The 14,256-nt window shown below is 30.4% G+C and overlaps 1 protein-coding gene across 1 annotated transcript in view; it reads left to right on the top strand.

Annotated features, from left to right (window-relative positions):
- Nucleotides 1-14,043, top strand: part of LOC134683235 (protein CFAP20DC-like) — a 31,486-nt gene extending 17,443 nt beyond the window's left edge. The window contains exons 11-20 of the mRNA XM_063542410.1: nucleotides 3,068-3,253; nucleotides 3,781-3,927; nucleotides 4,207-4,407; nucleotides 5,504-5,669; nucleotides 6,985-7,099; nucleotides 7,905-8,570; nucleotides 9,281-9,544; nucleotides 10,578-10,651; nucleotides 11,351-11,448; nucleotides 11,994-14,043. Of these exons, the coding sequence (XP_063398480.1) occupies nucleotides 3,068-3,253; nucleotides 3,781-3,927; nucleotides 4,207-4,407; nucleotides 5,504-5,669; nucleotides 6,985-7,099; nucleotides 7,905-8,570; nucleotides 9,281-9,544; nucleotides 10,578-10,651; nucleotides 11,351-11,448; nucleotides 11,994-12,112 (2,036 nt within the window). The 3' untranslated portion in view covers nucleotides 12,113-14,043. The remainder of the gene's footprint in view (nucleotides 1-3,067; nucleotides 3,254-3,780; nucleotides 3,928-4,206; nucleotides 4,408-5,503; nucleotides 5,670-6,984; nucleotides 7,100-7,904; nucleotides 8,571-9,280; nucleotides 9,545-10,577; nucleotides 10,652-11,350; nucleotides 11,449-11,993) is intronic.
- Nucleotides 14,044-14,256: the final 213 nt, after the last annotated feature.

Raw genomic sequence — 14,256 nt, 5'->3', positions numbered from 1 at the left:
TTTGAAAATAACTTTAATTTTATTTGTCAGTGACATGTCTTAAAGGGAAAATTCACGATTTTTTACTTATGGTTTAAATATGTTCATTATGACATAATATATATATTCACAAAGTTTTATCGCTATGTGTGCAGTAATAAAGGAGAAATTCAATATTTAATGAAAAAATATGAACTACTTCCTGTAGGTCGTGACGTTTTCTCCTGGTTTTTGCATGCCGGGATTTAAAATACAATCATTAAAAGTCTTGGTTTTTAATCATATTTTAACGTAATCGTAAGCGCGCCGATGACTTATGCTTTATCTAAATAACCATCCGATAATAAGAAGATAAAACGCACAGACGTTCAATTGTACATATTCATGAGATAAATTTTCTATGTTAAACGTATATATTCGAATTTTTTTGTAGACAACACAAAAAGTTATAAATTTATTTTTAATTAATATATTTTCGGACTGATATAAAGGTGAACAAAGTAAAGTACAATAATCTGTAAAGACAATATGTTGGTGTACTCTTATTGACCTTTTACTATCTCTGCTATGACTTGGTTGATACGATGTGTGTATTCACGGTTCTGTGGCAATACTCGTAGATGGCTTGTTGAAAGGTAAATTGTTATTTGCACTTCGGTATTTAACCACGCCTCTTAGGCACACCTTGCCAGGTGTGACTGTCTATTCGGATCAGTGAATTATAAGACAAGGGAGCATTCAATACACATATTTAAAATATATATTCAAGTTGGTGACAAATAAAAATTGATCGCCGTGGAATTATTTAATTATGTTTGGTGCTATTATTTATTTGAATTCAAATAAGTTAATTTACTAAGAAATACACAATTTTCGGTTAAAGACGGGAAACTTAAATCATATGTCCGATTGAAATGATCTAATAAAAAGGAGAACTTCGAAATTATAAATAGCTTTATCAAAGTATTTTTATTTGTCTTTATTAGGCAAATAAATGAATGAGAACACTTAGATTTAGACTTTTTAAAAGCCACGTATAAATTAATAACTGGAACTCACTGAAGATAACTCTACCGAAGCGGAATATAATATGAACGAATAAAGAAAAAATATTTTTCTACCTGAGAAGTTTTAAAAATTGACAGCAAATTTAAGGTCTACTTGGAATGGAATCGAAAAATTACGAATAGATATTCTTTATCAAGTGTGAAAAACGTCAACCAAATTTAATCATAATCGGGAACGTCCTTATTAAAATAGTTTTCGTCTCACAACGTATAATACTTTATTGACCAAAGATGTTTAAAAACAAAAGACAACGAATTTAATGTCATCTTTCCCTATTTTTGAATGTAATTATAAGTCTGTTCAACTGGCAAGAATACCCCTAAAGCGGACAAATATCTGACAAGCAGTTTATTCTTTAAATTTGCTGTCATTGAATATCAAGAAAGAAAATAAATCCCGAAAATGATTTGAAACTTTAATACTCAATAGCTTTCCTAGAAAATATTCACATTCCTCGGGGATTATTAGTGTACGTCCAGTTGCATATGTCGGAACAATTGTGGTGATGACGAATTTCTTTCTTTATTCGAGAACAATCTAATTGATATATAAATCTGTGATTTTACTATGTTCATAACTTCGATGAACCAAAGCAAGTTATAGATCGACCTGTATTTAAATCAAATTGGTCCTCTTCTTCTTCTTCTTCTTTTGGTATACAATAGTCTATCGAATTGGATGATTACATACTGTTGGTATACGTGGACTAGTCTATTTACAAAACTTTTACCCCAATTTGCACAAAATGTATGTTTCTTTCTTATGTTCAATGTATACATGTATATATATATTTTAAATTGCGCTGTAGTTCCGTAACTTTCTATCCGGGCGTATAAACGAATCGTCGACAAGTGCGCACATTCTTTTAATCAACATTTCTGGAATGATCCAACTATGTCCTTTACTATTGACAACGAGTAAATATTGCATTTTTCCAGAGACATATAATACAATTATATGTCTCTGATTTTCTCAAATGAACCCTTGGATAAAATACGTATATTTGTATATCTTCAATTTTTTCCTTTTTTTTCTTTTGTATCATTTTTTTTTTATAAATAATATTCTTTACACCAGAAATTTTATTTATAAACAAGCGTATGAGTAAAGTAATGACTAGTATATTATATCACTTTCGGACACGCAAGACAGAGATGTATATTATACATGCACCTGATAGTTCAAAATGGAAAGTTATAAGTTATCGGCCGTGTACACTGATCAATACCTACAGAAGTGAAACGATGCATGAACTTGCAAGACCGACAGGAAATCGCTTGAATACCTGGACGTGTCACCTTACACCCCTCACAATACCTTTGGGAGTAATACCTTAAGCCATGCGGGTGATCAGTGGAGCGAAGATCCTAATTTATTTGAATAAAGTATATTACTTAAAAGAATTATGAACGAATTAGATTTTCGAAAACAATTTTCACGGAACACTTATTTATGATTTGAACTTTGACTTTTTAACTAATTCCAATATTAACAGTTTAAAAATAACAGACTATATGGTTATTAAAAAAATAAGAACATTTTCCGTATCAAGTTAGTTAGTCAGATAAAACAACCGTACGATTGACAAGATATCGACACGTAATTAAGACTACATCGGTTACTGTAGTTTTGTTTCTTTGTGGTTTATAGACATATCGTGATTTTTATTTGGACATGATAACAAAATGGCGGAAGGCAGAGAACTGATACTCAAAATTTAAAATCGATGGTGATCTCTTATCTAGCGGAATAAAACTTTAATATTTATAAATTTGAGCATTTTTATACAGAATGGACATAATATCAATTTTTGATTTTTTTGCGAAGTTTCCCTTTAAAGTGAGTAATTAACCATGCTGTGTGAATATAACAAAAAGATTAAATTTGTTCTCCAAACTATATATGCTTTGTCAACAACACAACAAAAACTTGGTATTAAGATTAACAGATGTTATTAAATAAAGTTGTTTTATTTGTTAAAAATTGTTTTAAAATAAAGTTGTTTTATTTTATTATTTAGATGGCTACGGAGGAGGCCAGGATTTATCAGCAAGTATAGTCAGTAAAGATGGTTTGGTGTCAGAGGCAACAAATCAAGCTTATAGTGCTGGATCAGTCAGACAAGACCATAATAAATCAGTATTACACCAGAGACAGCATTCTGATCCATTAACCAAAGAATCCTTAGAAATGATCTCTAGAATAGGTAACTAGTGACAAATATAAGTTTCAATCCTACACTGAAAAATCATTGTTTTATCTTAAAAAAAATCTCACATTAGTTTGCTAATTTAAAATTAAAATTTAAAATCAAATTAATGGAGATTCTAAGAGAAAATGCTGACATACAAAACTTTTGTTTCTGTGATCATAAAACATTTTTGTTGACAGTTCCTAGAATCAATGCACATTCAGAACCAGCATATCAAAAAGAAAAAGTCTAATATTTTTTTTATGTAGGATAGCTATATATATAGTCTACAAATATTGTTTGGGATGTATGTATTGAACTTAATTAAAAAAAATACCCAATTAGTCGAACAATATTGCTTTTATAGTGTCAACATAGTATAGTTTGTCATAACAGATTTGTTATAGATTTTCATTACTGATTGTAAGATTTCTAAGATAGCTGACTTATTAGATAAAATATAAAAGACTTATCAGGATTTAATAGTGTTATATAATGAAATTATAAAATCAAGTGAAAAACTTAGAATTTGATCTTTTCAGAAATTGACAGACAAGATAAAATGATTGTACAGCCACATCCACCAAGAGAACCTTCATCAGACAGACACAAAAGGAGACGGATACGTGTTAAAAATGGTCCAAATAACTCAAATAAAGACCGAGTTAATAGTGCTGGGTCTGCAAAAGGTAGAACACAAATAGGAGACTAAATTTAATAATGATTAAATGATTAAATATTTAAAACAATAACCTTTTAACATACATGTATAAAAAACAAACAAAACCAAATTATTTTTACACACACATTTTTGATAAATTGGTTCATAAAAACTGTGTGTAAACTATTATAAAGAAATAAAAATTTAGAAGCTCTGATAGAAATAAATAAAAGAGTTTATATAGTATTTATATGTATTATTTTCATATCAATTGATTTTGTGTGCTTATATAAAAGTTATATTACAGATGAAAATCAGAATATATCTCCACAGACTAAGTCACCACCAGAAGCTAGTCGTGTTCTAAGTCATTTAAGGCCAAACAGGCAAAGAAGGACATCTTCTGAGTCCGAGTCTCTGAACTCAGGTTCCCCTAATGATTCAGGGGTAGAGAGTAGGCCATCATTTGCCAGCAAGGCAGAAGATATATACACAAGAAAAAGTGGAGGTAATGAATCTTACTGAATTTTAAGTGACACAATGAATATGCCTCTGCTACTTCATAGTTTAGGCATAGGTTATCTGCCCCTGTTATTTCATAGTCTAGGCATAGGTTATCATAAACTAATATTCCTTTTCTATGGGTTTTACACCCAAATTGCTTTTAAACAAACAATTTAATTAATAAATTTTTGAAATTGTCAATCATTTTCTTTAAAATGACAAAAACATTTTAAGATAGGTTCTTCCAAACTCCTTTAAATAGCTGTAGAATACAGTTTTATTATACTTCACGTTAAAATGCCACATTTTAAGTGGCTAATACAAGGGTGTTAATTTACTATATATCATGGCTGAGCAGGTAACAATTTTTTGGAATATCACCCTCTCCTCTAGACCAATTAAAAATCAATAATTTATAGGACAATGAATTGAATTTACTTCAAGTTCTTAAAGACAATGCTTAAGTTCTACATCTTAGATTTTATTATTTGACTGTCAAAATAATAAAATAAAACATCTTGCTTTACTCCTGTTGATTTTTATAATATCTGCAACATTGTTATGTACGTGACGTCATAGAAAATACTTTTAAATAAAATTCATCTGAAAAAGGCAATAATAATAGAACATTCAGTATAATAATTTAAATAACACATAGCCAAGAGGGTGATAGAGTGATTGGTACCTCTTGAAAAAAAGATCTCTGGGTAACAATCTGCTCTATCACCCTCTCAACTATGTGTTATTTATATAATATATATGAACAACAAAAAATTAAGCTTTTTCAAGAGAAGTGTGTGTCTTTATTTGTTTCGTTGTGTTTTTTTTAATTGAAAGTTTTTCTTCTATTTTTAAGAAAGAAGAGAAAGCAACTGCTTCTCAAAACTACTAAACATGATGATTGGCCTAGTGATTAAGAAATATTTTGTATTTGATCTTTAAAAGCCTAACTCTTCTAAGTATCTTGTGGGTATGTGTTCATTTCTATACTCAGTAAGGAGGTCCTGCTCAAATTTCTTCAAGATGTTGTGAAGAAAAAGCCACTTAAGCCCCTGACACTCATACATGATTAAGTTTTTAAATACTTTTTTTTTACATAGAGTATAATGTAAGGAATTACCAAGGAGATGGACGAGATATGGATGAATCTGTAAGTAATGTGATAGCCATGTTAAACAGGGAGGATGTGCTAGATATACATGGAGGTAATTCGGCAGAATCAGACATTGAGGATGAAGGCGGAGGAGAGTATGAAGAAAGCGATGAGTAGGTTTATATATATATATGTCATACATTCATTGGTTGTTGACACTTGAATGAATTGAGGGAATTTAAAAAAGTATTTATCAATATTTGATTTTTGAATGCAACACAGTCGGAAACCAGGTTGAAATAGAACAAAAGTTTCGAAGCTCTTTGTTAGAGAAGCGATAAATGTTTACTATATTGTTTACTATAGTGACAAAATTTTTAAAAGTTAATAGAAACAAACAAAATTGCAATTTTCTTCTCAATAACGAGGTGTTTTATTTTAAAAACACCATTTGCATAAGTTTTCAATTTATCTAGTACATAGTTAAGCAGAACAATTAGATTTCAAGTCAACGACATAGGTATCTTTCAAATTGGATGAAGAAAATGCATAACCTCCGATTTTTTTGAAAAAATTACCACATACGGAAAACATATCAATCTATTAGTTCAGTAATTTTCGAGTCTGCCCTTCCATTTTGTGACTGAAGAAAAAATTCCAAAAAATGGGTAACAATTTTATCGAAAAGAAAAAAACGAGTGCACCTTTTTATTTTAGGGTGTGTTTGAGTTGAGTATTTTGTCTTGATATCGTACAAAGTAAGAATATTTTATACATGTCATACATCGTGTCGCTTCAGATTCTATCATTTTTATATATTAAAGCTACAGGTTGACTTTATAACACAAAAAAATCACAGTACTAAAAGATGAAATATATGGGTCAAGTGAAATACCCATCTAATGAGTCACAAAAACAGAGAAGGTGTGTTCGAATAGCTATTTTTTTTTCTGGAAGTACTTGACGACAGTCTTTCAAGTTGGATGAGGAAAATGCATATCTTCGAAAAATTTTATTTTTTTGTGTGTGATAACTAGGGTTTATAGTCTTTATACACTAAAAAAATCTAGTCTGCACTTCCACGAAATATTTAATTAGATTTTTTTTAAAATCTTTATGAATTTTCAAAGATTCCACCTGACAACCGATCAGACAATAGTTTTAAGTTGAACCAATGCAGACAAGATTATTAACTGATGCTCATTAGCTAGTTGATACATTTGTCTTTTAAAATACAACTGTCATATAAGGATTGCAATGGTGCAATGTGGATAAATTTATCGGTTTCCAAGAGCAAAATTGGTAGCGTGTCATCCCTACAATGGCTTCCATTTGTACGATTGTGAAAATGAATTACCATACAGCCAATAAAATTGGCACACTATATGGAAAGTTCTTAATAATTGCAAGTTTAGGTAGAGAAAAAGCCTTAATGTAATAGCAGCAAGTCAAGCCTTATGCAGGATGGAAACTTTTTTTCTTTTTCAGTGAAATTGAGGAAGAGAATAATGAAATGTTTCTGTTTGTATCCAAGCCTAAGTCAGCACCCAAAAGGCGTTTATCTCCAAACAACATAGCTGATAATGATGTAGATCACAATAAAGTAAGATACTGTTTATTAATATTTTAAATTGTGTTTGATTTATTATGGTGTAATTTCTTTTCTGTCAAGCCACTCAAGATTAAATATATTAAGGTGTTTTTGTAAAGACTTGTTAAATTATCATGTTCCTTCAAAACAAAATAATTGAAGTCAAATACTAAAATTATGGCTGCACTAATCCCAAAAAAGATGCCTAAACAGAAGAAATGTAATCCCTCAATCAACATTCAGTGATCGAAAAGCATTCATTTAATATTTAAGAGACTAAATAATCACCATAATTAAAAATAAAAGACGGTCAAATAATATGAATTTAATGAGATGTTGTGTACATTTCATGGGGACATCAATTAAGCCAATAATGCAATCTCAATACATGTTATAAGACATTTCCAATATGAAAAAGAGGTATTTGGGTATTACACATTTTTTTACCGCTTAGTTAACATTAAAGTACATGCAGTTATTGCAGTATCCAAATAATCTTAGAAATAATTATGGTTTTCAAATGACATGACACTTGAAAACACAAGTTAGTTACAAGAGAACATATAGTGTAGTCATTTATTGAGTAATATTAATGTTATTCTTGGTAACATGTTATCTTTGATAAACAAGTTGGCGAGCATAAACTTAAAATGACTCTTTTTGCCAAGCTTGGGATAAAATTATAACGTCTTTTATAAGAGTGAATAGAATAAATATCTTTATTCAGGGAATATTTTGACTAGGATTTTAAAAAAATTTTGTCATTAGATTTTCAGTTTTGCATTTTCCATGTTTATCTTACTTACTTTTATTGCAGATTAATACAGTTTCAACAACCAAAGGACATAGAAAAGGAAGTAGACCAACATTGTCAAGAGGTCCAAAGCCTGAAGATGATTTTCATAATGGCAACCAGTCAAGTAGTGATGAAAATGACAGTAAACTTAGAAAAAAACTACCTGGGTCTAGGCCAGCTAGTGGCTCAAATAGTAGACCCCATAGTGGTTCAAATAGTAGGCCACATAGTGGCACATCTCTGGGTCGACCAAACAGTGGCACATCATTAGGTCGACCTGGAAGTGGTACCTCAGGAGGAAGGCCACAGAGTGGCACAGTTGTACATAGACCTAATAGTGGTACATCTAGTGCTGGTGCTAGTCCACAAACTTCTAGTGATAAACGGAAAAATAAAACTGAAAAGAAACCGTCTAGAAATATTGCCTCTAAAAAAGGCAGTACTACAGACACAGGATTTTCTGAAATTAGTGTGGGATCTAAAACTTCTAAAGATACAAAATTAAATTTGAAACCTTTGCAAAATGGACCTAAAAAGGCCAGTGGTAGTCCAGAATTAAGTGCTAGTCAATTACAAGATCCTTTAGAAGCTACTCTTACAAATAGAAGCATTTCACGTATGAGTCGGAAGTCTCTAAGGGAAATTTCTCAGGCTGATGTAAGAAAGTCAATAGCAAAATCATCGGAGGTAAGTATTTTAAGTATGAAATTGAAACTAGATTGGCTTCCTTGAAGTCAGTGTGTCAGCAAGTTCTATTCAAGTCTTACAACTTATGATATTTTTAACTTTTAAATTATTAGAGAGCAGTTTTCAAGTAAAATTTTTTGAAGTCAAATAATTAAGCTACAAGTCACTGAGAAAGTTTTGTAAGAATAAATCACTTAACATGTGTTATCCAAAATATCACATTTAAGGGCTTATCATAAAATGACTGGTGAAGGTATGTTTTACATTTGAAATTAATGTTTTGTTTAGAGTCTGAATGAAGTGTTGTATCACTCCTTATGGGTAGTACTTTTCAATTGTCCGTCTTCTATATAGTAAAACAGACAGTATACCATAATAAAGATCTTATGATGAACTACAGACTCACACTAGTTAAATGTGGTTGGCAATTAGTGTGAAGAAGTTGCTCTCTGTTCTGTCACTTCACTTTTCCCCAACCATCAAAAGCTATGTAACCTTGTTATATGCAATTTTAAGTTTCGATGTTATATTTTTTTTTCTAGAGAAAATGAATTAGATTAGAGAGGGTATTTCTTTCTTTAAAAAATACAACAAAAAATGTTAACTATCAAAGGAACCTTATTTTATGTTAATCTATGATGGTATTGTGCTTTCTTTCTCTTTTGGCCATCCTGGCCATTGTTACATTATAAACTATATTGACATTTCAGAAACCGTACGATGTTGCAAAATACCAAATAGCAGAAGTAACCGATTCATTTGAAGCTAGAATGTTTGAAAGTATGAAACGTCAGAATGAAGACGCCATGGAAGATGTTGTGCCATCACCAAGAAAAACTAATTCTATCAGTCCAGCTAAAGGTCCAACCATCAATATTCCTATACAAGGGAATTGTCCTACCCTTGGTAATGGTGTACTATATGACTTATCACCTCATGCTACAAGTGATGAAGATAGCACATGGCAGGCCCCTGTAAGTATCATTAGAAACAAGAATGTGTCCATAGTACACGGATGCCCCACTCACACTACCATTTTCCATGTTCAGTAGACCGTGAAATTGTGGTTAAAACTTTAATTTGGAATTAAAATTAGAAAGATCATATCATAGGGAACATGTGTACTAAGTTTCAAATTAATGTGACTTCAACTTCATCTAAAACTACCTTGATCAAAAACTTAAACCAAATCTTTGCACTATCATTTTCTATGTTCAGTGGACTGTGCAATTGGGGTAAAAACTTTAATTTGGTATTAATATTAGAAAGATCATATAATGGGGAACATGTGTACTAAGATTTAAGTTGATTGGACTTCAACTTTATCAGAAACTACATTGACCAAAAGCTTTAACCTGAAGCAAGACAAATGAACGGACGGACACACAGACCAGAAAACATAATACCCCTCTTCTATCGTAGATGGGGCATAATAAAAATTTAAGTTTTAATGAATTTATTCATGTTCATGATATTTTAAGAAAGTACCTGATGGATGAGAACAAAAGCAATCAAATTGAATAAATACTTTTTATGATAAATCTTATTATCGCTATTTTGTGCATTTTTCGTTTGATCTTTTTTTGTAATAATTTTCATATCATGCTACTCGGTTGAGATGGAATAATTATCACTAGAAACTAAGGAGGCCACGTGGCGTTGCCGTAACGAAATTGACATGAACATGATGAAATTGACAACGTTGTCATAGGTAAAATAGCGATAAATAGATTATCATTGTTCATCTCAACTCGCTTGCTTTTCTCACTTTCGCTGTACCAGCTCAAGCGAGAAAAATCAATCTCGTTGAGATGATCCACGATAATCTATAAATACATGTAATACTAAAATGAAGACATTCCTCATCTATTAACATTTCCTAGTTCATCTTTACAACATGGACATTTATGATGTTGGATTTGCTGTCTCATTGATGTCATTGGATGTATACCTTAAATTTCATTGTTAATGTACTTGTTTCATGATGAATATTTTGTTTGATTTCAGCCAAACAATCCACATAATTTCCAAGATGAAATGAAAGGAAGGTTAAGCACAGACACCATGTCATCCAATCCAAGGTAAATATTGCATGAAGAATTTTGTCAAAATAATTATGGTTATTTTTAGTTGTAATAACCTGCAATTCTCCACAGATAACTCTTCATTCAATTTATAAGTGGAGATGTTTGTTGTAGGCTAAACTGATAAGATAAAACATAGAAGAAGGATTTGACTTAATATCAGGAATATTTGTAATTTTGATAAAATTTTCCTTTCAAAATTAAACTTATTTTAAAATATTTGTATTGTTGGCAATTGAATAGCCAAACTGAGTTTATACAAAATATGTGATAAATGTGCATTATGGATAGGAAGAAGTTAATAAAAGGGTTCTTATATTGTCATTTTTGTAATGTTTTTATACAAGTTAGCTTTCAATGTGCATTTGGAATGAATATAAAAAGTATGTGCTGCTATGCTTATTTTAGAGGAACCTCTAAAACACTAGTACTGTTCTAATTATTTTGCTTCATAATTACCAAAAAAATGTCCTGACTCCTGAGACATAATAGTAATGGCAATAATATATTTAAAAAAAACCAACTTATTGACCAAAAATTAACAGCAAATGGTTTCTACAAAGTAGCTAGCATCTTAGGGGAGATTCTCTCATTCATTTTAACCTATTTCAATTGTTACATTAAGATATTTCTGTTCTTCTCTCTTTTGTTTATTTATAAAATATTGACTTCATAATTTTTTATTTTTTTTTACAGAGATTGGAGTGGTGTATTTAGTCCACCAATAATATTACCTCATGAACTTGCCAATTCTACAGAAGATTTCTCCATCAGCAGCACATCACCAACTAAAGGTAAATGTCCAACTCTAGGTAACTGTTATGTAGGGGCATTATTTTTTTTTTTGGTCTGTGTGTCTCTCCATTTGATCATCCTTCTGTCCTACATCAGGTTAATTTTTTTCGTCAAGGTAGTTTTTAATGAAGTCAAAGTCCAATCAACATGAAACTTAGATTTAGATTTGTAAGATCTTTGACCACATTTATTTTGTGTCAGAAACCTATATTATTTATCAAGCTTAAATATTGTGTCCAAATTTGACATAACTGTTCAGGGTTCGACCTCTGTGGTCCTTCAGACTGCACTCAGCAAAGCATTTTATTTTAAATAATTTTGGGAAGTAAAATCAAGGAAATCTTTAAGAATTGTAATGCCAGAAAAACAAAATTGGCAGGTTGATTTTCCTACTAGTTAATTTCAATATTTTTTAGATAAAAGTACGAAATTTGGTACCCATGAAAATTGTATTTTCGTTTACAGAGAAAGTTGTTTCAACATTTAAAGTACCAGTGTACTAAGCAAAATTACATATGTAATTTTAACCTTGTCTCCATTACAGATCAGAATACAGGAAGAACACAAGACACAGACACTGAAGAAGAATTAGATTTGATGTATGATCCTTGTCTAAACTGTTATTATGATCCCAATACTTGTAAATATTATGAACTTATATGAATTACTCCGTCTCACCTGTGTATAATCAATGTCATCCATCTATTCACCAGAGATTATACAAATGAATGGCATGCATGATCTGTATGTGATGTACTATGGATTCATTATTATTTGTTAAATACCAATTTTTATGGATTTCATGGTTACCCAGGAATCACCAATTCCAATGTTCACTAAATTGTAAATTTTCCATAGGAGTATAATTTAATTTTGGATGTAACGGGTCTTCTGATTGGCTGACGTTATTTTGTTATAAGCCCATAGACATAATTTAGTCATGTGACCGTGACATCATCAAAGTTTTTTCTTGGTTTTCTACGGTTTAAAATGGAATTTAGAATTAAATTATAAGAAATGACCTACGCGCGTATTCAGTGTGCACTAAGTTTTTTTTATCTTATTACTTCATAGATAGAAAAATTATTACAGTCATTCCTTAAATAGAAAGCAGACTTTGACAAAACCACAATTTCAAATATCCATGAAAAATTGGAGTTCAATCAATTTATAAAAAAATGGTATTAGCAAAAATAGCAAAAATAAATGAATCCACAGTAGGATATTTTGAAATTGTATCCAATGTACTTACCATGCATTTACTATGATCATTGTACTGTGTTAGAATGAAACTGCATGGTGATGTTTGTAGAATGCAAGTCATTACAGCATTTATAAATATTGTATTTCAAATACTGGAAAACATACAGCAATTTTAAAATTTGCTTCAAGCCTCATGGCAAATTTGCACCATAAATATTCCTGAATCAATAGGTGTTGATTTATAAAAAATAATAATGGCTGATGCAATAGTATGAATATCTGTCAATATTTGAAAACCTCTTAGTTGTGATATGTGCCATAATTATCTGTGATATTTTTATTTATGTATGTGAAGTGTTTGTTGGAGTTCATTTTGTTGATTAAGGTTTTCTAGGATGTTTTTGTTGTTACTGTGTATTGGTACCAGTAACTTGATGCTTTGATAATAGAGCGAGTATTATATAGCAGTTTTATTGCATTTATCATCATTTCAGCATTATCTATTTTTGTCAAAACATTGGGATTTTTAATCCATAAAATTTTTAATGTCAAGAGTATCCACAGAATCATCAAAATTGATTTAAGAAAATGCAACAAATATGATTGATGTCACACAATGTAACTGTCTAATTTGCTATATTTGAAAAGAACTTCCTAAAATAAGAAATGATTTTCAATTTTCCAGAGTGCCTGTAGACTTTAAACCTATAAAGAAAGCCATACATTGTTTCTCATAATTGTTCATCTCAAGGCCATTTTAAATTATAAATATGTATGCGACAATTTAAATTTATATAGAGAATTGATATGGGTAATGTTATATTGTTAGTGTATGTGTATCCCCAGCAACTCACAAACTATTGAACATCCTTAGCAATTCACTTAAATGTAGCACAAAAACTATTTGTTGCTTTGTCTTTATAATACATATATATTCAAATACACAGCAAGAAAAGCTGACTGGAAACAGTAATTTCTATAAATACATTTATATGACAAAAGTAAATTTTCCTTGTTAAAAAACACACTTTGGCAATAAAATACAGCTATTAACTTTCTTTTGGTTTCATCATTATCATTCCCGAATTCTATTTTATGAAGTGTTATTTTTTCACACGCCATGTATGTACTAATGTGGACATTTCAGCACATCAAGCTAAATGTTTCATCAATTACTGAAATATAGGTTAACACACACTTACATGATGTGAAAGGCTCTGCAAACATTGTTAAATATGTGTAGCACTTTTGTAGAAAGTATGTGTATATATATTTCTTAAAAGATCACTTGCCACCCAAGTCATTAATTTATAAGACACCATATAGTATTATGTAATTTACATCATTCAAAATGAAATGTGAAAACAAAGAATAAATAAATATGAAAATGACTAAGACTTTCTTTTTTCACAATCTGTCAGACTTCTTGAAATGATTAAAAGAGTTATAACACTTGAATGCGGAAAAAAATCTATACATTCACATAACAAATTCCATTCTAATGGGACTAAACAACTGAGGTTTCAACCATCTTAGACATATACAACCTGACAAAACTTGAGTATACATACACATAAAATGGTTAAGGCTTAAAAAAAGTTGGC

Source organism: Mytilus trossulus, chromosome 1 (genome assembly GCF_036588685.1).
Source record: "Mytilus trossulus isolate FHL-02 chromosome 1, PNRI_Mtr1.1.1.hap1, whole genome shotgun sequence".
Classification (NCBI taxonomy): domain Eukaryota; kingdom Metazoa; phylum Mollusca; class Bivalvia; order Mytilida; family Mytilidae; genus Mytilus; species Mytilus trossulus.
This window is presented reverse-complemented; position numbering and strand designations above follow the sequence as displayed.